The sequence below is a fragment of the Bos mutus genome, chromosome 4 (assembly GCF_027580195.1).
Source record: "Bos mutus isolate GX-2022 chromosome 4, NWIPB_WYAK_1.1, whole genome shotgun sequence".
Lineage (NCBI taxonomy): Eukaryota > Metazoa > Chordata > Mammalia > Artiodactyla > Bovidae > Bos > Bos mutus.
Genome location: NC_091620.1, coordinates 81,447,717 through 81,471,114, shown reverse-complemented (window position 1 = coordinate 81,471,114; position 23,398 = coordinate 81,447,717). Strand labels below are relative to the sequence as shown.

At 34.3% G+C, this 23,398-nt stretch overlaps 1 protein-coding gene across 1 annotated transcript in view; it reads left to right on the top strand.

Annotated features, from left to right (window-relative positions):
* The window catches only part of PCLO (piccolo presynaptic cytomatrix protein), a 141,860-nt gene that overhangs the window by 29,606 nt on the left and 88,856 nt on the right, over nt 1-23,398 (top strand). The window contains exons 4-5 of the mRNA XM_070368855.1: nt 12,035-14,222; nt 19,857-19,993. Coding sequence (XP_070224956.1) covers nt 12,035-14,222; nt 19,857-19,993 — 2,325 coding nt within the window. The remainder of the gene's footprint in view (nt 1-12,034; nt 14,223-19,856; nt 19,994-23,398) is intronic.

Here is a 23,398-nt window from a genome sequence, read left to right as displayed (position 1 = left end):
ATATGTAAATAAGCATAATTATAAGATACATATATATGTTCTTAATGTTCAGTAAAAGACCTTGGATGAAAATTAGCCCTAAATATTAGGATATATTGGTTTAATACAGGGAAGGTCTGAATTAATAGAGCATTGATTATTACTGACCCAGTTTAAGAACACAGAGCATCATTTAATTAGCTTCCTAAGTATTTTATCATAATATTCTTGATTCAGTAGACTACTTATTTTGAATAATTGTGCTGTTGATAACTGACTACATAAAGCTACATGCATATTCTCAAAAATATATCCCCTCCCAGTGAACAGGTATGCACTTTTGTATATTTGTTTATGTTTTTTAAAATTACTACTTATTTAGGATGCTTTAATCTGCCACATGTGCTGTTGCTGAAATAAAAAACAAGCAACTAAAGTATAATATAAAAATTTGGAAAAGTTTTGAGGTATAATGTAGATAGTGACATCAAAATGTATTGTAATAGTTGCTTGACTTTTTCTTAGCATTATATTCAACATAAAATACATGTTCATAGTAGAAATATATGCCTACATACATATACATATATGCATAAACTAGTTAATATTTTTATACCCTTGTATAACTAATAAAATATTTTCACATGCAGTTGCCTGGCACAAATCCAAACCATTTATTTCTGTAGATTTTACATTTATTTTATTCCGTATTTTAAAAATGATAAATCTGAAGTTAGGTAAATATTCTTTGAACCTGCCCATATCCACCCAACATTAATTTCATTTGTAGAAAATGCATTTTCTTCTATTTAACAGGGTTTTCTTTTTGATCCTCTGTCTTGAATGGTGCATAGAATTTGAATTAAGAAAGCAAAGCACCAGAACAAGCAGAGTGAGGTGAATTGAAACTTAAAAGAACTGTTTAGTTAACTGAGGTAGCTTAATTTAAAGCTATAAACAATAAAAGGAATTTTTATGTATTTTATTTTCTCCTTAAGAACATTGCTGGAGATTCAAATTAAGGCAGTCAAGAAAAGTGATAGTTGAACACAATGAAAGAAACCCTAGAGCTAACTTATAGAACTGCTGTCTCTATTTTTTTGGTTGAAAAAATGTTATGAGATGGCAAATAAAAGCTTACCTTCATAAAGAACAGTAAATAACCCTTGTGAGGGAGTAAGCAGTCAGTCACGGGAGAAGAGTTGAAGCTAAAAGAGAGTATACTCATCATTCTCCTCCTCTTTCCTCAAGTGACATAAAAAAATATAGACTAAGTCACTCTTAATAAGTTGGACTGAATTTTAATTTCTAATCTAGTAAGTGGTGTATTTTGACATGAGAGGGACAAGGCAAGTACCCACTGTTTTTTTTTATAAAACTCAGCACTAATCACATGGCTCAGTCTCCAGGCATAGAGGCTACTTTTAAAGGATTAGTCATTAATTTACTTTTTAGAAAGTCGAACTAAAATCAAGATTTAAAGTACTTACTAGTACTAATTGTAGAGAGTTTCATGATAATTCATAAAAGACCCACATCACAACATTAATTTTCCTTTTGACATAAATAAATGTGCATTAATTCATTCAGTGTGAAACAGGAATTAAAATGATAGAAATATTTCTAATAAAATAATATTGAGTTTAGAAAAAGTTTATTTGCTTTCACCCAGTTCTCCCATTTATGGCATGAGCTGATGCCTGTAAATACTCAAATGCACATCAGTAACCCTGGGTTTTCTTAATAATCCATTTGGAAAATCATCTAATCGCCATCAAAGTATGCCTCTATTCTCATATAACTTAATTTATAGAATTGAAAAGTTAACCTCTTAAAATTATAACATTTAATAAAAATATTGTATTTATGAAAGTCCATCCATGAGATTTATCATCTTAGATGACTGTATGTTTCTTGATACTTACTTAATTCAATTGCCATCCTTTATCAGTTAGTTCTTAATAGCATTTTCTAAAGAACCAAACACTTCTCCAGTTTGTACAGAAGGACCATGGTCCTACTTTCCAAGGAAATTTTGTTAATTTAATTTAATTTGAAGGAAGCTATTTATGTGACATAGCTTTATGAAGGAGATCTGTTTTTATTTACTGCGAGTATGTTTAGATAAAAGCAACTCTGAACTGTTTTAATATCATGTTCCAAGGTTTGCTAGGCCAAGGATAATCAATCAATGAGAGAGGAATAAAAAGCAATAATAGTGATTTCTGTGATTTTGTGGTTAGGTATTTCAAGAGTCTAAACATAAAATATCTTTATTATCTCAGTATAATTTAGTAAAGACTGTGCCACTGTTAAAAGGATCATTATATTCCTCGTGGCTTTAGATAAGTAGTTATTGAATCATTCCTCAAATTGCTAGTGATCCAAAGCTCTGGAAAACATATAATAGTAATCAATCTTCATTTTAATACTCCATGTACAGAATGTAGTATAATTAGAGATTTACATTTTAAAGCATTTGAAATACAGTTAATTTTGTTATGATGAGAGGTTGCCAATGAGAGATTCAAATGAGGAGGTAGTTTATAGAAGTGTTGGAATCACTCCAGTCCCTCTTTGTGGATCAGCAATTTGTTCTCAAAATGAAATAAGTCATGGGCAGACAATATTATAATATTTAGCATGCTGAATGGAGGGAGGAAGAGATGTGTCTTACTTTTTAATATATATTTATTAATATGTTTTAGGATAAGTTTCCATGTTAATTCTTGGAAATTTGTATTAACTTGATTATTCTACTTCAGATTGCTCGCATAAACTATTAACACATTTTCTGGTGAAGGGATGTAGTCATTATCTCCTGATAGCATATTAGAACTGTAAATGATTTTGCCCTTGAAGAAGGAATCAATGTTAGTTTTTCTTAGCATTCCATATCCTAGTCCAGCAGCACATACAGAAGTTAAATGGTATAGAAATGAGAAAATAGGAGTTACCTGTGTTTATTTTCCAGTGATTTGATCAGATTTTAATTCTTATGCTATCATGTTTTCATAACCTTTAGGTTAAACAAATGCTGTTAAATTACTTCTTTGTTTCTCTTTATGCTCACTGGTTACCACACCTTCTTTCTGCTTAGCTAAGAACATATGGGCAAAATATGTTTTGCTACCCCAATAAATTTTTGAAGTTGTAACTATAAGAAGAGAGATTTTAAGCCTAGTAATGACTGGATGTTGAGAGATTAAAAGGAAAAAAAAGAAGGAGGTCATTAGTACCTTTAAGCATTTTCTTTTCTCCTAGGAAAGTGATCAAGAAAATACAATTTTGGATGAAGCAAAAAACTAGCTTAGAAATATATCTGTAGCACACAGAAGTGTGTTTTTCCAATGAAAATGTAAAATCTAGAAATGACAAAGATAGATAAATGGGAGGTATAGAGGGTAAAAGTGGAGAGGGAGAAATACTTGCATGTACATATGTCTAAAAACTGATCACCTTAAAAACTGCTAAAAGGGCTTTCTAGAATACCTTATACAGATTTTAGGAGAAAAGAAATTAATCTGTTTGGGACATTCCAGAAAATAGAAACAATACGTGTTGCCCAGACTGACATCTCTAGTGCTTCTGTCCAGTGAGGTAGAAACTAGTTTTCTGCTTGGCTGCCCAGCCCAAGAGCAATGACTTTCAGCAAGAAAACAAGACAAACTGGGACAAGAGATGCATTAAGGCAAAGCAGAAGATGCCTCATGATATACTGAGTGCCACTTTCACAGTATTAATTGGAGAACATTTTTGTCTCTACTACTGGACTTTAAGAAACAACTTTTGTGTTTGGCTTTTAAATATATTCATTTACTTTGTTTTTATTTTCTGACTGCTAAGTTCTTGTGATTTAGTTTCTTGCTTTTTTGATGCTACTAGAATATTACAACAATTAAGGAAGAAGTACTTTTAAAAAACAATTTCAAGTATATTCACAAATGGTAAATTCTCTCCCATGGCCATAGAGTCAAGAGTGTTTATTTTTAAAGGTGTCTATATTTTTTCAATCATTCAGTGATATTTTCATAGCAATGATGATACTGCTCATTTAGCATTTGATTCATAGAAATAGTTATTAAATTGTTCCACACTACTTTAGTTGAAGAAATTTGATGGCTTTGTTTGTATGTGCCAGGCATTGTGCCATATTGCAATGACTAGTGGATTTTAGATGTTTTATCAGTGTTCAAAGTATTTTTCCAGAATGGTACCATTTAGAATTTCATTTTTCACAGGTCACTCCATGTTATTTTTAATTTTCCTTGTATATCTTCAGTTCAGTTCAGTTCAGTCACTTAGTTGTGTCCAACTCTTTGCGACCCCATGAATCGCAGCACACCAGGCCTCCCTGTCCATCACCAACTCCGGGAGTTCACTGAGACTCACATCCATCGAGTCAGTGATGCCATCCAGCCATCTCATCCTCTGTTGTCCCCTTCTCCTCCTGCCCCCAATCCCTCCCAGCATCAGAATCTTTTCCAATGAGTCAACTCTTTGCATGAGGTGGCCAGAGTACTGGAGTTTCAAAGCAGTAGAAATAACTGAGCCCTGAGCCCTGGCACTCAACATTTAGAATCTATTTTAGCTCTATGTAGGGGTGGGGGTGTAATGTTAAAAATAAGTCTATTTGGGGAATACATTATTAATGATACAATGCATTGGATAGAATGCTGAATATTTTATATTCAACTGCTATTTTGTCTCCAAACTGGAAACTATAGATAGTGGGGTAGAGAGACCCCCTTAACGGTGACTTAATGCTTTCATTGACATTTCAGAGAGTGAAACTCTCCTTATAAGAGCTATCTTGTTTGAAGGGACAAATATCCTAGACATTTCATCTACCTTCCTAATACTTAAAAGGCATAGACATTTATAGAAAGATATTTATACCCTAATGAGAAGGAACGACCAGGTACAGGGCAGAAGTAAAAATATCAGAGAACTTATAATATGTATAAGTAGTATTCTTCTTCCAAAGACAAAGACTTCTCTCGTAATCAAGTAAATACAGGCCGTGAGTGAGAATTCCAATAAGGCGAGACAAATGATTCTGAGAGCAATTTCTGTCCTCCAGTTCTGTATATTATACTGCACAGTTGAAGGACAGTCTTACTCATAATCTCAGTCAGTACAGTAAAGAGTAAACACGCACTTAGTTTTTTGCACTCAGCTATCAGATATGTGTTTCTGGGTTTTGTTGTTACTGTTTTGATTCTTGTTTTCTTAAATTATTTTTAAGATGGAAAATATTTCTCAATTTTAAAGTTGAGGTTAGTTATCCAGTTGATTTCCCTTAGTGATTCGGGTAATTAGTTTCTCAAACTAGATAACTGTTGTTTCCTCTAAAGTTTGTAATCCCTTTTTAATTACACCATTGATCTTCTTTTGAACTCAGAATAGCAAGCAACTTTTAACAAAGTTGTAGCATTTACATAATTTTTCATTCAGACTAGGAATTCCATATCCTCTGATTTTTCCTTAGTTATTGCACCTGTGGAAAATTTCCCAAGATTTTTACGGGGTTAAGCTAGAAAAATTAATCTTCTGCACTGAAAGAGACATTCTCATTAATAGTTGTAAGCATCTATTTTTTTTCTCCATGTTCTCTAATCAAACTGTGTTTTTTAAATCTTGGTTGAATATCTTCTGAGTATTTATTCATGTTAATCCAAAAGGTGCGAATCATCCTATCTAATAAAGGGATTGATTTTAGGATCATAATTGATACAAGGCAAAATCTAATATGTTCCTCTCCTTATTAATTTGCTTAGATTGTTATCATAGCCTAGAATATCTCTTTTTCTTTCACCCTTTATCCAAGGAGCTCTCTTTTTCAAGTGGTCATCCAAGTTTCTGCTTTTTCCATTCAGACAAAGACACTAAAACGTACAAATACCAGCATTCTCTATAAGCTAAATAACAATAGATTAGGGATCTCGTTCTGAAGATACCATCTTGTATGTCCTGTGACATCTATGATTTTTCAACCAGTGACTGTTTTGCCTCTGTCTTCCCCTAGAGATATCTGACATTGTATAGTGGCATTTTTGATTGACAGGACTAGAATAGGATGTGCTGAGTAGATAGAGGCCAGAATTGCCACTAAACATTCTACAGTTCACAAAACAGTCCTCCCACTCCCAACATAGAATCATCTAGAAAGAAATGTCAGTAGTGCCAAGGTTAAGAAAGATTAATTACTTACATTGATGCTGGGCCATGAGTAGTCATAGTCTGCATGCAGATCCCTAACAAATTGCCTGACTATTTTTATTGTTACATCCAAAAGTTGGCAACTGTGTCAAAGGATAATGTAAAATGCTTTGCTGAAGTCCTGTGAGATTGTATCTCCTGTGTCTATGTTATCCATGTGGACTGCCACATTATGATTGGAGGAAATTAAATTGGGCTGTTACAATTTTCTCTTTAGCAGAGCTATGATGCGTGCCACCCCGTACACTGCATTCCAAGTCATCAACCGTGATTGCACATTTAGAGTTTGATGGTTTTCCTGGTAGTTAACATATTAGAGTTAATTTAAACAGTATGTAATAACCAGGGTTCCCTTTTCCACCTGTAAGAAAAAAGGAAATGGATGAGTGGAGACCTTAATATAGATAAAATTTCAAGGTTTTATATATTATATATATATACACACACATATAAAATACATATTATATATAGCATTTGTATTATGTATCACCTATGAATTATATTCTCTCTCTCTCTCTCTCTCCATATATATATATATATATATATATATATATATATATATATACACACTGGTGTGTGGGCTTCCCTGGTGGCTCAGATGGTAAAGAATTTGCCTACAACGTAGAAGACATGGGATTGATCCCTGGGTTGGGAAGATCCCCTGGAGAAGGGAATGGCTACCCACTCCAGTATTCTTGCCTGGAGAATTCCATGGACAGTAGAGACTGGCAGGCTATAGTCCATGAGATCGAAAAAGAGTTGGACACAGCTGAGTGACTTTAACTTTCATTTGTGTGTATATATAAAATATATATATATATATATTTGTTTTTTGCTTCTCCATTTTTCCTCTTTCTGTTTGCATTCAACCACCTTCTGTATGTATTTCCACCTCACAGAAACTAAAGCATCACCAGGCTGAAGTGCATTTCATCTATCATATAAGATGCATGGTATCAATGCGCTCCTCCAAGAAGTGTTGTTTAAAATATCTTCAGACAGCAAACTTATGCTGGAGTTTGTTTGCTTCCTATCACTATTGCGATTGAAATTAATTTTTCTTCAAGTCTTTTTAAACCTCCATTCTATTCTTAGGACTTCCTTTCCTTTCCCTTGGTCTATTATTTGCACAAGTATTTTTAAATATTTGTTTTTAGTACAATTATTTTTCAGATTAAGGGCACCAGATCTGTTTGAAAACTTTGACCAGGCTAGTCGTCAAGGCAAGAAAATCTTATTAAACACCAAGATTTTTCTAGATTGTTATTATTGTCTCTAATCATGACCTCCAACTGCATCATCCTTAATCATGATAAACTTGCTTTGATGGTTCTCTTTTTTCTAAGCAATTACATTGTTTCAGTTCTCTACTTTAGAGTTCTCTACTCTTATTTTGGGCTTCCCAGGTGGCCTACTGGTAAAGAATCCACCTGCCAGTGCAGGAGAAGCAAGAGACATAGGTTTGATCCCTGGGTTAGGAAGATCCACTGGAATAGGAAATGGCAATCTGCGCCCGTATTCCTGCCTGAAAAATTCCATGAACAGAGAAGGATGGCGGGCTACAGGCCATGGGGTCACAAAGAGTTGGACACCCTGAGCATGCACTCTTATTTTACATTATATTGATTAGAATTAGTCATTTTAGAAGTTATTATCTAGAAAGGCTGTTCTTTTTAAATTATAAGTTGGCAAGACATCACTTTAAATTCTCTATTTTATTTCTCCCTGTTCTCTGGAATAATAACTAATTTAGGCCCTTGTTTTAAATGATTTAGTGAAAGTCACTCTGTCATGTCTGACTCTTTGTGACCCCACATGCTGTAGCCTGCCAGGCTCCTCTGTCCACGGAATTCTCCAAGCCAGAATACTGGAGTGGGTAGCTGTTCTCTTCTCCTGAGGATCTTCCCAACCCAGGGATCAAACCCAGGTCTCCCACATTGCAGATGGATTCTTTACCATCTGAGCTACCAGGGAAGCCCGATTTACTCCTTAGACAAACTGACAATGTAACAATAATCTCCTCAACATATAGGAAAACTGAGTGCCAGGGAGTTTAAGCAACTTGCTAAAGTTCTCCCAGCTGGTAACGGCAGGGCCAGGATTGAAACTGAGTCTAGCCTGAGAGACTAAGCTTACAATCACATTACATTTCCTGTCATTTGGGAGGAATGTAGCTAAAATCTTGACAAGTCTCCAGCTTTGTTATCAAGTAGTACAGAACAGCAAAGCTATTTTGTCTTGTGGGGACTGAGTGCTTAGCTGAGCTAGCTCATTAAGTATTGGATTGGCCAAAAAGCTTGTTTGGTGTGAAAAATTCAAACGAACTTTTTGGCCAACCCAATGTCTAGCTACTACCAACCAACTTTGTCACTTGTTTCTATGACTCACATCCCTAGGCCACAAAATATTGATAAACAGAAGTCATGTATCATTAAATATTTGCAACCCTGAAGGAAAATTAGAAATCCCTAATACCTTGAATGTTTCTTTAACCTAGGATTATATTTTGAAAACAACCAAAGACTGAGCTTGACTAAGCTCACTCTGTCAAGTGAGAACTATAAACTGTTAAACATAAATTCAGATAAATTATATACACGTATTGGAGAAGGCAATGGCACCCCACTCCAGTACTCTTGCCTGGAAAATCCCATGGACGGAGGAGCCTGGTAGGCTGCAGTCCATGGGGTTGCGAAGAGTTGGACACGACTGAGTGACTTCCCTTTCACTTTTCACTTTCATGCATTGGAGAAGGAAAGGGCAACCCACTCCAGTGTTCTTGCCTGGAGAATCCCAGGGATGGGGGAGCCTGGTGGGCTGCCGTCTGTGGGGTCACACAGAGTCAGACACAACTGAAGTGACTTAGCAGTAGCAGTAGCATATACACGTATGAGCAATCAACAGTAAGAACTAATATCAGTTTCTAGTTTAGTTCATAATAACCATTACTCTTAACATAGTTGTCTTTTTTGCAGTTCCTCATACTTTTATCTTTCTGGTGATTTCATATATACTCTCATCCCACACAGTGAATTCAGGGAAATTCATTTCTTGATTCAGAGTTTAAAAGTAATTGAACAGGTTCTTGTTTTATCTTTTCATTTATTTATTCTTTCATTTAATGTGTGTGTGTGTGTGTGTGTGTATATATATATGCGCCCATTTAATGGGTACCTTCAGTATTTTTAAAAATTAATTTTCAAAGTGTGTGTGTTCACCTCAGAAATTTCTTTCATTCTCTCTATTTGTTCCATTGCATTGTTACCTTCTCTGTTCTGTGTGCTTTCTCTCTGCCAGGATCCACTTTTTGTATTACATTAGTTAGTGGGTATTTTTAACCTCCTTTGGTGGGAAATCCTTACTTTGAAATGCTATGCTATTACAGTTTCAGAGTAACACAGTGAAACTTTCTTTTTCAAACCATTTCACAACCACAATTATGTAGTACAGATGAACAGTTTAAACTTGAAAATTCTTATCCAGATACCAAATCTACTAAATGCAACTCAAGGAAAAGAAATGGTCATTAATTTCAGTCTCCTATTGAACTCCATGATATTCAAAGAACCAAAAAGGTTATTGTGAAAAAACTTTTTTAAAAAATAGAAAACATATATATGTTAGTATTAGGGGAAATTATTAAATAATTATTCATTTATTTACTATTATGGTCAGCACACTCATTTTTTTGCAAAGAAACAGTTTTTTAAACATTTAGAATGTGAATTTATCAAACATCCATAATTTTCTGTAGAAATGAGAGGATTTTGCAAGGAAATGATATGTAATGGATACCTTATAGTAAGTCCAGAATTGCATGTGGCTCAGTGGTAAGGAATCTGCCTGCCAAAGCACTCAATCCCTAGGTTGGGATGATCTCTTGGAGTAGGAAATGGTAATACACTCCAGTTTTTTTGCAGAAAAAATTCCATGGACAGGGGAGCCTGGTGGGCTACAGTCCATGGGGGTCGCTAAAGAGTTGGCTATGACTTAGCAACTAAAAAACAACTACAGTATGTACCAAACATTTTGCACAGAGGTCTCATTGACTGTTAATAACAGCTCTATGACTTGATTGTAGTAAGTAAAATTAAAAGAAATAAGGATGAGAGAGAATAAATAATACACCAAACAGCTGCTTTTGAGGTTCCATTGCCCATATTCCTCAAGGTCTCTGTGAGAAACAAGCTACAGTTTCAAAAACCATACTTGAAAGGATTATGATGTTTAGTAATTGTGAATTTCATTCAATATTTTAAATTTCAGAAATATGTTTAAACCTTAATTGACCTTTATGGTATTGCTTATGAATATTATTTCTGGTAAACAATGAGGGTAGGTAAATGGAGAAGAAAAAAAAAATGACAACAGAGAACAGATTTTAAAACACCTAGGGAAATAAATTTGGAAATAGTAAAAAGACAGTGGAAGTACAGGTCTTGAATAATATATATTTTTTTGGTTTTTAATACTTGGTGATTGGGTGAAAGGGAATAATTAATGTCTTTGGATTATTAGTACAAAAAAGCAAAAAAATAAGAATTTTGTAAAGAATATGCAACTAGAAGGCCGAAAACCTGAGATCTAGTTGGAGGAATATGCTACTAAATGCTTGGGTAGCTTTGAGTGTATCAGTTTATTTTAATTATAGTCAAAATGATCTCATGTCTTCTGATATTCTGAAATTAAATGATTCTAAAGACCAGTGTTTCTTAGAATGCAAGTTATGACAAATTAACCAAATAAAATGGAAAACATCTGACAGTTTACCTATATGCTTTCTCTGATATTTTTTAAAGATTTCAGTGTGTTTATTTAAATAATTTTATTTATTTATTTATTGGCTATGCTGGACCTTTGTTGCTGCTCAGGCTTTTCTCTAGTTGTAGTGTGCACTCTTCTCCTTTAGGCAGTTTCTCTTATTGTGGAGCACGGGCTCTAAAGCACAAGGGCTCTGTAGTTGCGGTCCCGGGTTCAGAACACAGGCTCAGTGGTTGTAGTACGTGGGCTTAGTTGCTCTGTGGCATGTGGGGTCTTCCCAGACCAGGGATTGAACCCATGTCTCCTTCGTTGGCAGGCACATTCTTTACCATTGAGCCACCCAGAAAACCCTCAATGAATTTTTGTACTGTTTGTGGTCACTTCCTTTTGCTTCATGTGGTAGTTACTAAAGCATATTAATAAGAAGCTAAAATCACCAAAGAATAGCAACATTGAAAAAAAATTGATTCACATTGTTACAAAAATATTGAAAGAATAAATAGGAAATTAGTTCAGGTAACTCTTATGGGAGGGAAAAAAGAAGTGGAGAATGAGAGGATTTCATTTCAAAACATTTCGTGATTGGTTTAGGACTGACAGACACTTCAGGGGGTGAAAGAGGAATGGTGAGACAGAAGCAAACAATTCTCTTGACAATGAGTATCTTCAACTAGTATAACTTGAATTTTAGATAGTTAACACAAGTACTCTGGGCATACCTTCAGTAAGTAATAATATGTATAGTAAGTACGATAAAAAATTAGTTTTTAGAGTTCTTCCAAGAGTCTAACTAAAATATAAGCCTGCCTAGCAATGCACTTTGTGCCTGATTTCAAAACTCATTTCTAATGTTAGGTAAGTTGTAATATGTAACAATTTACTAAGAAGGGGAAAATTATTTCTCAGTTAACTGTTTGTGACTGATACTTGCAATTATAGGTACAATTTTATTATGTGCTCAAAGCTAAAACATATATGAAATCATCTTTATTTAAATGTAAATTATGGGTTTTTTGACCTTTAACTTTTTTCCTTGATAGTAAAGTATTATATTTTATTTACTTAATTTTAGGCAAAAGGTTCTCAAACCGCAACAACCTCTGGCACTCAGAAAAAAGTGAAGAGAACTCTTCCAAACCCACCACCTGAAGAGACCTCCACAGGAACTCAGTCAGCCTTTAGCACAATGGGCACAGTCTCCAGGAGAAGGATCTGCAGAACCAATACGATGGCCCGAGCCAAGATTCTCCAGGATATAGACAGAGAGCTTGATCTTGTGGAGAGGGAATCTGCCAAGCTTAGGAAGAAACAAGCAGAACTTGATGAGGAAGAAAAGGAGATTGATGCTAAGTTACGGTACCTAGAAATGGGGATTAATAGGAGGAAAGAGGCCTTATTAAAGGAGAGGGAAAAGAGAGAGAGAGCCTATCTCCAGGGAGTAGCTGAGGATCGTGATTACATGTCCGACAGTGAGGTCAGCAGCACCAGACCAACCCGAATTGAAAGTCAGCATGCCATCGAGCGACCAAGAACTGCTCCCCAAACTGAATTCAACCAGTTTATTCCACCACAAACCCAAACAGAATCTCAGCTAGTCCCTCCTACGAGTCCTTATACCCAGTACCAATACCCTTCCCCTGCTCTTCCTACTCAAGCACCTACCCCATACACCCAACAATCCCACTTTCAGCAACAGACTCTGTACCATCAGGAAGTTTCACCTTATCAGACTCAGCCAACCTTCCAAGCTGTGGCAACAATGTCTTTCACGCCTCAAGCTCAACCTACACCAACCCCACAACCTTCTTATCAGTTACCATCACAGATGATGGTGATACAACCAAAGCCACGGCAAACTGCATTATATTTGGAGCCCAAGATAACTTCAAACTATGAGGTGATTCGCAACCAACCCCTGATGATAGCACCTGTTTCTACTGATAGTACATATGCTGTTTCCCATCTCGGTAGTAAGTACAACAGCTTAGATTTGAGAATAGGATTGGAGGAAAGAAGTAGCATGGCAAGCAGTCCAATATCAAGCATATCTGCAGATTCTTTCTATGCAGATATTGACCATCATACTTCGCGAAATTATGTCTTAATTGATGACATTGGTGAGATTACCAAAGGAACAGCAGCTCTAAGCACTGCGTTTAGCCTTCATGAAAAAGATCTGTCAAAAACAGACCGTCTCCTCCGAACCACAGAGACACGTAGGTCTCAAGAAGTGACAGATTTCCTAGCACCTCTGCAGACTTCGTCCAGATTGCATAGCTACGTGAAAGCAGAGGAGGACCCAATGGAGGATCCTTATGAGTTAAAGCTTCTGAAACAACAGATTAAACAAGAATTCCGTAGAGGAGCAGAGAGCTTAGATCACCTTGCTGGTCTTTCCCATTATTACCATGCTGATACTAGTTACAGACATTTTCCAAAATCTGAGAAGTACAGCATTAGTAGACTCACACTTGAAAAACAAGCAGCAAAACAACTACCAGCTGCCATACTTTATCAAAAGCAGTCAAAGCATAAGAAATCACTAATTGACCCTAAAATGTCAAAATTCTCACCTATTCAAGAAAGTAGAGACCTTGAACCTGATTATTCGACCTATATGACTTCAAGCACTTCATCTATTGGTGGCATTTCTTCCAGGGCAAGGCTTCTTCAAGATGATATTACTTTTGGCCTCAGAAAAAATATTACAGACCAACAAAAATTTATGGGATCATCTCTTGGCACAGGACTGGGTACCTTAGGAAATACCATACGGTCAGCTCTGCAGGATGAAGCAGATAAGCCATACAGCAGTGGCAGCAGGTCAAGACCTTCTTCCAGACCTTCCTCTGTCTATGGGCTAGATTTATCCATTAAAAGAGATTCTTCTAGCTCTTCTCTAAGACTGAAAGCTCAAGAGGCTGAAGCTCTAGATGTTTCCTTTAGTCATGCATCACCTTCTGGGAGAACTAAGCCTACTAGTTTGCCTATTAGCCAGAGTAGAGGAAGAATACCAATTGTGGCCCAGAATTCTGAAGAGGAAAGTCCACTCAGTCCTGTTGGACAGCCAATGGGAATGGCCAGGGCTGCTGCTGGACCCCTGCCACCAATATCTGCAGACACCAGGGACCAGTTCGGATCCAGTCACTCTTTGCCTGAAGTTCAACAACACATGAGAGAAGAATCACGGACTCGAGGCTATGACCGTGACATAGCATTCATCATGGATGACTTCCAACATGCCATGTCAGACAGTGAAGGTAAATTGGGCCTCAAACTACCTTGCTACTCTCAAAACTCAAACTCTTATTTTTCTGCATGTTTGATTTTCCTTCTCCAAGAATGTATTCTATTTTTCTTGGTGTGTCTTTTGCATGTTTACTTCACTTTTATTTCTTGTAAATGGAAATTCTATCTTGTGTATAGATTTCATAGCATGCTCTTTATTTCTTTTTAATTTATCCTTTTATCGTTGTTTCTTGATTGTTTGATTTTTGTGGTGTCTACTTTTCCAAAACCATTATCAAATAATTGTGTCAATAAAATATGGTCATCCTTTAAATCTATAGTTGGAAAGTTTTTTGTTGTATGTTTCTTTTGTTTTCAAAAGTTATTTTTAAAGTTATTAGTTTCTTTCAGTTTGTGAAATGATTAAGGTTTTGAGCCATTGACTATTCCACTAGACTTTGTAGTAGAAAATTATTTATCATTTGTGAGATCAGTGTTTGTTAATTCAGAGAATGTTTTCTTGAGAACATTCAGGTGAGTCCCTAATGTTAGCATAATGTAGTTTTATAATCTACTAAATAAAAGGCCTGTATTTTAATTTCTCTCTCATTGTGAATGCCATAGTTGACAAGCATTGTACATTGTACATTTTGTATTACATACTAAAACCTTAGTACCTAATATGATATTGACAGTAAACAACAGTATTACCCATATGCTGGTCAATATGTATGAAGCACTGTTTAGATCTTAAAATTTGAACTTTGTACATTGCTTTTGTGAATTTAGGTATTTGAGCTGAAGCTTTCCTTGTATGTTCAGTTAGCCTTTTCCATGGGTTTCCTTTTTGCATTATTTCATATTTTTTGCACTAAATTGTTTTACTAGTTTTTCATATAGAACAAGTGATATATGGCAAGTACATATTTAACTGAAAACTTTATGGTGATTTTTTATTAAATCATATAGAACCAAAAGGATTTTAGAAAATGACCTGACCAAGTCTAAATTAGAGGACAAGATTGAAGAGGTACAGAAATGTGACATTTTGCCCATGCCACGAGGACTTATTACTCTTGGTTCTTTTTTTTTTCTTCTCCCTCCATGGTTTACATTTGAATATAAGTGTGGCTTGACTCCTAAAAATAAAATATTTCTCATCCAATAAAAATGTATTACTTCATGACTTTGGAGATGGAAAAGCTCTAAGCTAACATCTCTTCTTTTAAATCTAACATTTTCCCTGGGGGCTTGCAGGAAAATATATTTTCACAGAAAGGATTTTCTTTCTTCTGTATCTCGATACCAGTGTGATATTAGAAGTTTAAGTGTAGGTTAGATCAGGACAAAAGTAACCACTGGATCTGAAGGAGAAGAGACTGCTTTTCCTAGTGAAATTCCAATAGACCAGTTACTTTCTGATTTGTTTTATTCTCTATGAGCTGTTGAATTGACCATTTTTATTGATAATTAGCCAGTTAAATAAAACACTATTTTTTTTTACTTTAGCCAGTTGTTTAAATCAACCATCATAGTTAAGTAAGAGTTATATGGAAACTCTTCTGTTTTTCACAGTCCACATTTAACACACGTTATATATGTATATAAATATACAGATATATAATGACTTCTACAGAAGAATAGACAGGCTCATCAATAATACTATCTGTAAAATAGCAAAATAGAGTAAAAACTAACAGGTCAATCATAAAACTAAACACCAAAGGCTTTGTATGCATGATTTACATTTATCTGGAGAGAATTTGACAAATTCATTTATTCAATCATAGATTCTGCCATCATGGTGCCAGACATAAAAATGTTTCTAGATATTCTGAAGTAGGACAGTTATTTACATACAACCATGTAAAAATAACCAAATTTTTCTCATTTATATGTTTGGATGATATGTACTCATAGTCATCAAAGACTATGAGAAACTTGCTTTGATAAAATATCAAAACTCATCAAAAAATACTTATCAAAAACATTTGTTAAGTATTGGAAAGATCAGATTTAAAAAAGCATGTTAATCTCCAGCAAATTGTTTAAACTAATTTGGATGAGACATCGTGCAGCACCCAAAATTAAGAAATGTGTAAAGAGGACACCAGAGAAGGAAACAAAATGAAACTTACATGAAGTTAAATTGAGTTAAAATGTTATTTTTCAATTAAGCAGATAAGAAATGTAGTCATAAAAAAAATCATGTTGGTACATAATTATACAAAGAAAACTATAACAAACTGAATTATATATGTAATATTATCTGTGTGAATTGTAGTGATGTGTTTTCAAATGTTCTGTATTTTCTTTGTGTTTGTATCTCATAAACGTATTACTTTTTCTTGGTGAACAGTGCTCTGCTCTTTTTTTTTTTTTAAATCTTGGGATCCATGAGTAATTAAGAAAAAAGTAAAAAATATTTTTCCTAATCACATAAGTTACGACATTATAAACTCATGAATTATTAGAGATTTTTTTAAATAAAAGTTTGCCACATATATACTATATCTATGTTTGAGTGATACTAAAACAACCTTGAAATATATAACATTCCAGCAGGCTACTTAGTATCATGTAAACAAAGCAAATTTAACTGATTTCAGATTTATTCAGATTTATTGTGTGCTTTCTCTGAATTCAATCAAACTCTTGGTTATAGACAACAATATATATTTCAGATGTATTCTATATGACTCCAGGTAATTTTGAAATACCTCATCTGAGGTAAAATCTAGGTAGATATAATTTTTTTTCTTTTTAATTAATCTGTATTTATTACAGCTTTTAAAGCAGAATGTGACTTGAGGTAGGCACAATTTATGTTGCTTAATAGTTATGACCATAAGCCTAAACTGTACAACTTAATATTCATTCCTGGTTAAGAACAGAACAGGAAGACTAGAGTAGATTGGAGAAAAACTAAACTAGAAACAATCATTATATTTCTGCATCCACAAATAATTTGTTGAAAACATTCTTTTAAAATATACTCATGTTTAAAAAAAATGCATCAGTACATACAGTCTTAAAAAAAATTCCAAGGAATATTTTATACAGAATAGAATTGGACCCCAAAACAGCTTACTTGCATTTTACATTTAAGAGAAGAAAATATCAGTAGCCTAAAATAAGGGGATGCTAATCTGCAGTGAATTGTTTAATTTGGAAAATGCTGTTATTATTGTAAAATTTCATTTTTAAAGTTTGGATCTACCGTGGCAGATCCAACAATTGCAATTACAAACATTTAGCATTTATGTCCAACTTACTATTGGGCTTCCCAGGTGACCCTAGTGGTTAAGAACTTATCTGTCTATTCAGGAGATGGAAGAGACTTGGGTTCAATCCCTGGGATGGCAGAATCCCCTGGAGAGGGGCATGGAACCGCACTCCAGTATTCTTACCTGGAGAATCCCATGGACAGAGTAGCCTAGCAGGCTACATAGGGTTGCAAAGATTCGGACACAACTGAAGCAACCTAGCACACACCAACTTTCTATAAATGGTGAATATGGAATTCGATTTAAGAGAAGACTTACTTAATCTAGTTTCTCTTGATTGATAAATTCCTATGCGAAGCATGGTAGCTATCCTAACTTAGTTACATATAGAGTTATTATAAACATAACAGACAAAATATGTCATCAGTATTGGAAATAAATTGACAAAATGTATACCAAGTTGAAATTCTGCCTTATTTGTATAGACACAGCCAAGGAAACATTTTAGAAGATTTTTTATTTTAAGTGCAATTAGCAAAGTATATATTCAAGTGATATCAGGTACAGTATCCAAGGGAGTCATTTATTAAAATCAGTATAGACTATTTTTATGAGAAATGTTATTGAAATATATAAAAATAATATAAAATATTTGTGTTTTGGTGATCATCTAATAAGTTTTAGAGACTAATGATTAAATAATGGATTTGTTTTGTTTACTTATCAAAATTATATTGAATATATCTTTCATAAATTTAGTCCCTTGGTGTCAAGGGAAAACTTGAAAAACCATAGTAAATACCAAATAGACTGTGAGAAAAGTGTGTAACTGTTAATGAGGTTCATTCGACAAGTATTTATTTTAAAATGTACTTATAATAATTAGGATATTTAACTTTCTTTAGTTGATGACTAATTTTCCTATGTGCCACTCATTTCCCAAATACTTTATTAATATTTGTGGCATTTGCAAGGCATTGGTTTTAGTATTAAGGGAGAACAAAAAAACAGAAGACATGAGGCTTACCTTCAAGCAGCTTAGAGTCTTAATAGGGGAGATCAGACAAGTACATATACAACCACAAACCAGGGATGTACCATTGTATTGCCTCAAATCTAAGACTGACTAAATTATGACACATTGTCTATCATTCTATGTTTATTGAGAGAAAGTTCTGTGGTTAATCAGTGGCAATGACCAAGATCACAGGAGGTGTAGAGGTGAGTAATGCTGTATATGCTGTGGTTTTGCCAGCCCTGCCAGTAAAGAACTAATGGATACTGCTTGGGAAAAAGTGAAAGTAGAGGAAGAGAAGTCAGTGATGCAGACAGAAAGAGAACTGTAATGAGGTTGAGAGGAATACTCAATAGTATGGCATTATCGAAACCAGAGTTTCAAGAAGATGTAGACTGATAGCATCATCAACAGATCTTTCAGGATAATACTTGAGAAGAGGTGCTCCATCTGCCATTTAGGAAGTAACAGTGTACTTCCAGAGACTATTAATTAAGGATCCTTTAACAATACATAAAACTTTCTATGAAGGCAAATTCTATATAATAGGTAAATAATGATTTGGGATCACTAGATAAGAACTTTAAAATGTCTTTGAAAGTACTAAGAATTTAATGGGTTGAAAAAATTTAAATAGTAGTTATATACTCAAATATAATTATATTTTCAAAAAAGTATTTTAAGATGTTAAGCTTTGTCACATTATAAGTACAGAAAGCAGCCTACCAACTCTTTTAATTCCTAGATCTATGATCCCACAAAAAATAATTTTTTGATTTTTAATGAAAAATTCTAGTAGATATATTTTAAAAATTAGGCTACCAGATGATTATGGCACACATGTTCCTAGCACTGATACCTAGGATCCTCCTAAAAATAAATATTTTCATCTAGTTATGAATGTCATAGATGTGTCATGCTTTCAAAAGATGCTCAATTGATGTCCAAATCTAGCAGCCACATATTGGTACTGGGTTAATATGATAGTGGAAAAATAATTGAATCTTCTGTATCGAAGAAATGTGTTTTCCTTAGATTTTGGTGATATATAGTGGGGAGAAGTGAGGAGGTGGACTGATGGACTGAAGTTGAATAGAACAACTTTTGAGAAATATTCATTTGTTCATTTATTTATTCAATCACTATCTAAATTTATTTTTTCACCTGATTTAAATGTTAATTTTGTCTTACTTTGCTCTGAAAAGTTGACAGGTAGCACATGGTTTTTTTCCTAGGTTATTCCCTCATACAGAATTTTTAACATAATGCAGAAAATGATATTTCTGATCCCACTGGGAATTGTGTTTGAAATGCATGAATGGTTAATAAGCCCCAAAGCATGCTGGTACTGCAGATCATCTACTGCCCTCTGTCATCTGTATTAGTTGGAGTTGCAATGTTTGATATTTCCTTGGTCTCCAAAGCCTATCACCTCCGTCGTGAAGAAACAGATTGGTTTGACAAACCCAGGGAGTCTCGTTTGGACAATGGACATGGTCTAGATCGAAAACTGCCAGAAAGATTGGTCCACTCTAGACCACTCAGTCAACACCAAGAGCAAGTAAGTGCTATATTGAGCAATGTCTTTTAGATTTCTCAAAAAAAAAAGACTCATTTCACCATAGAATGGTCTCAGTTATCCCAAAATACACAGGACTTTGATCAATCAAGCTCACAAATGACTTTTTTTTTCAGTATATTAAGGCGGTAATTGCCTTACTTCATCAGCCATGACTGATTGACATTGAAGCATACCTGTGATGCTTCTTACCAGGCAATTTAAGTGATTTTTTGCCTCTAACAGACAATTAAGCCATATAGCATACCCAACACTGCCATGCAAAGAAAATGCATGAAACTCCTGAAGAGCTTAAAGAATATAGGGTAAAATAGACTTGGGTAATTTCAGGGCTTTCCATTAGAATATGCCCAGCTATCAAGAAATAGCAAATAAGAAGATGACCAAACCAAGCAGCTGGGAACAGAGAAGGCTTCACCTGGGAATAAGGGAACTGATGTTATATGGAAGTGTTATATGGAAGTCTTTTACGTTCATTATTGGATTTTATATTCAGAACAACTTTCATAAAGTAGATTTTATTAGTTAATATCTATAGATTAAAAAAAAACTAAGGGATACTATTAATGAAAGTGAAGTCGCTCAGTCGTGTCCGACTCTTTGCGACCGCATGGACAGTAGCCTACCAGGTTCCTCTGTCCATGGGATTTTCCAGGCAATAGTACTGGAGTGGATTGCCATTTCCTTCTCCAGGGGATCTTCCCAACCCAGGGATCAAACCCAGGTCTCCCGCATTGTAGACAGACACTTAACCGTCTGAGCCACCAGGGAAGTCCGATTGGATGGAAAGAACTTACTATATTAAGGAGTCAAAATCAGTCATTCAGGGATACTATTAACTATTACATAAATATAATACCATAACCCATGATCTTATTCACTTTAGAACAAAAGAGATGATGTTTTAAATTGAACCTTGATAGATACTAGAGAGATTAACAGTTGGATAACCTGAGGGAGATTCTTCTGGTAGGTCACTGACCTTAAATCAGTTGCCTTAATGGATCAGGTATTTGCAGGTATTTGTATTCATTATGATCATTAAGATACTCACAAAAGAGATAGTTACTTATATCATGTACATTAATTCTTTTATCATCCTGTCTGATTAATGATTAATTGATAAGCTGACAACTATATTTGAACAAAAAAGAACCATATGAATTAACTATAATATAATTCAGTATTTGTCATGTTAAGGGATAAAAGAGAACAAGATTTTTGCATGTAAAAGTGCTGTCTAAAAGATAGGATCTATGGTCATAGATTTGACTTTTTCCTAAGCAATTTCAGTTTTTTTTAGACAAATTTCTAACTGATAAAATATTTTCTCAGTTTTATTGTGCTCTTCTAGACGTTCTCATACTTTATAGAAATCTGTTATCTTCTGTTTATTGTAAATATTCTAGATCTAGAATAGATCTAACTAGGAAATTAGAAAATTTTAAAATTAGAATCATTCTGAATGTATTTAAAACTTTTAGTTTATCTCTTATTTACAGTTACAAAAATAGTCAATTTGTCAACTGAAAATAACTTCCTTGAATTATTTTTTATTATAGGAATCTCTCTGTAATGACTTATTTGTTGTGCCTTACTCATCTTGTTTGTTTCTCTGAAGTTTAGTATTTCCCACAAACCAAGATCAACATAATGAAAATACAGATCCTTTCAAGGAATCCTGATAGGATGAAATATAAAAACTGAGGAGCTAAAAACATAATAACTTTCATACAGTTATTTCCCAACACTTCTGAGTATCCAGAATAGTCTTGTCCACCTAATTTATCCAACTAGTATTCTACAGGATCTGAAGACATAACACATTATATTTGAATTTATAAGTATAGAGCAATATAATACCAAAATTAAACAGGCTATATCTGAGAATGATTTAATGAATTTTTCTTTGTTTAATAACATAGAAAATGTAAGACTCCTTGTAAATTTAATAATGTGTATCTCATTGCTAAAAGTTATTTTCACATTTATATTTTGTTATCTAACCTGTGAAGTGCAAGTTGCTCAGTCGTGTCCAACTTTTTGTGACCCAATGGACTATACATTCCATGGAATTCTCCAGGCCAGAATACTGGAGTGGGTACACCGCTTTCCCTTCTCCAGGGGATCTTTCCAACCCAGGAATCAAACCCTGGTCTCCCGCATTGCAGGCAGATTCTTTACCAGAAAGCCACAAGGGAAACCCAAGAATACTGGAACGGGTAGCCTATCCCTTCTACAGGGGATCGTCCCAAACCAGGAATTGATTGCAGGCACATTTTTTACCAACTGAGCTATCAGGGAAGCCCTTGTAACACATAAACAAAAAACTATGTAATACTCAAAACTTAAAGACATGTAGAATTATAAATTAATCATAAAACATACAGCCATATAGCCACCACACAAAGAAAGGGAGTGTTTTCTTCCCTTTGAAATCTACAAAGGGGATTGTAATTTTTCACATTGTAATTTTCCCCTTTCCAGATTGTAATTTTCAACCTCTCTCAAACAAGTAGTGAATATATTGACTTTTCTGTCAGTAATTTATTTTTCTTTATAAATTTCTCTATGTGAAAGCTGCATAGGAGATGACATGTTTTGATTACATTTAAATGAAGTTCATGCTTTTTTGTCTTAATATTTATCTTCAAATACTCTCTTCCTATCAAAATTATGTTTTGGTATAGAAAGAATAACAAAGTATCATTCTTGTTTTAGTCATTTATTTAGGGTAAGTGTTGCTTCTGCCAGATAAAAATAGGGACAAGGCCAGAGGATAGGACTGATGTCAATTAATTGCCCTGTTCCTCTCCCGAAGAGCAAGGTTTCTGACATCACTGTCTTTGGATAATTCCCCATTGACAGAAATATCACTTGTATGCTGCCCAGAAAAAGGGTTCTTCTCTGTTTATAAATATTTCAAAAGAAATTATGAATGCTCCCTTTCTTTGTGTGGTGGTTATATAGATGTTTGTTTTATTAGTTTATAATTCTACATATTTTTCAGTTTTGAGTATTGCATAGTTGTTCTTTTTTTTTTTTTTTGCTTATATGTTATGTAAAACATATAAACACTAATGTATCTGCTTTAAAAATTATTTAACGTAAAACATAGGTTAGAGAGATAGCAGGCTATGTCTGACTTTAGACTCAAAGTCGTTTGAATTATAAAGCCAAATCTGCATAAGGCAAATCTCTGTGTGTTTCCTTTTGTATGTTTAACCTCCACACTATTCAGTAGGAATTCAACTCTGCTTTGTGAATTGAAGAGATCACCTGATCTCTTTCTTTTTTTCCTCAGTCACTTCATCAATAAATAGAACTAATACCATTCACAGCATCATTGCAAAGGTCAAAATTTCTCTACTAGGACACAATGCGTTC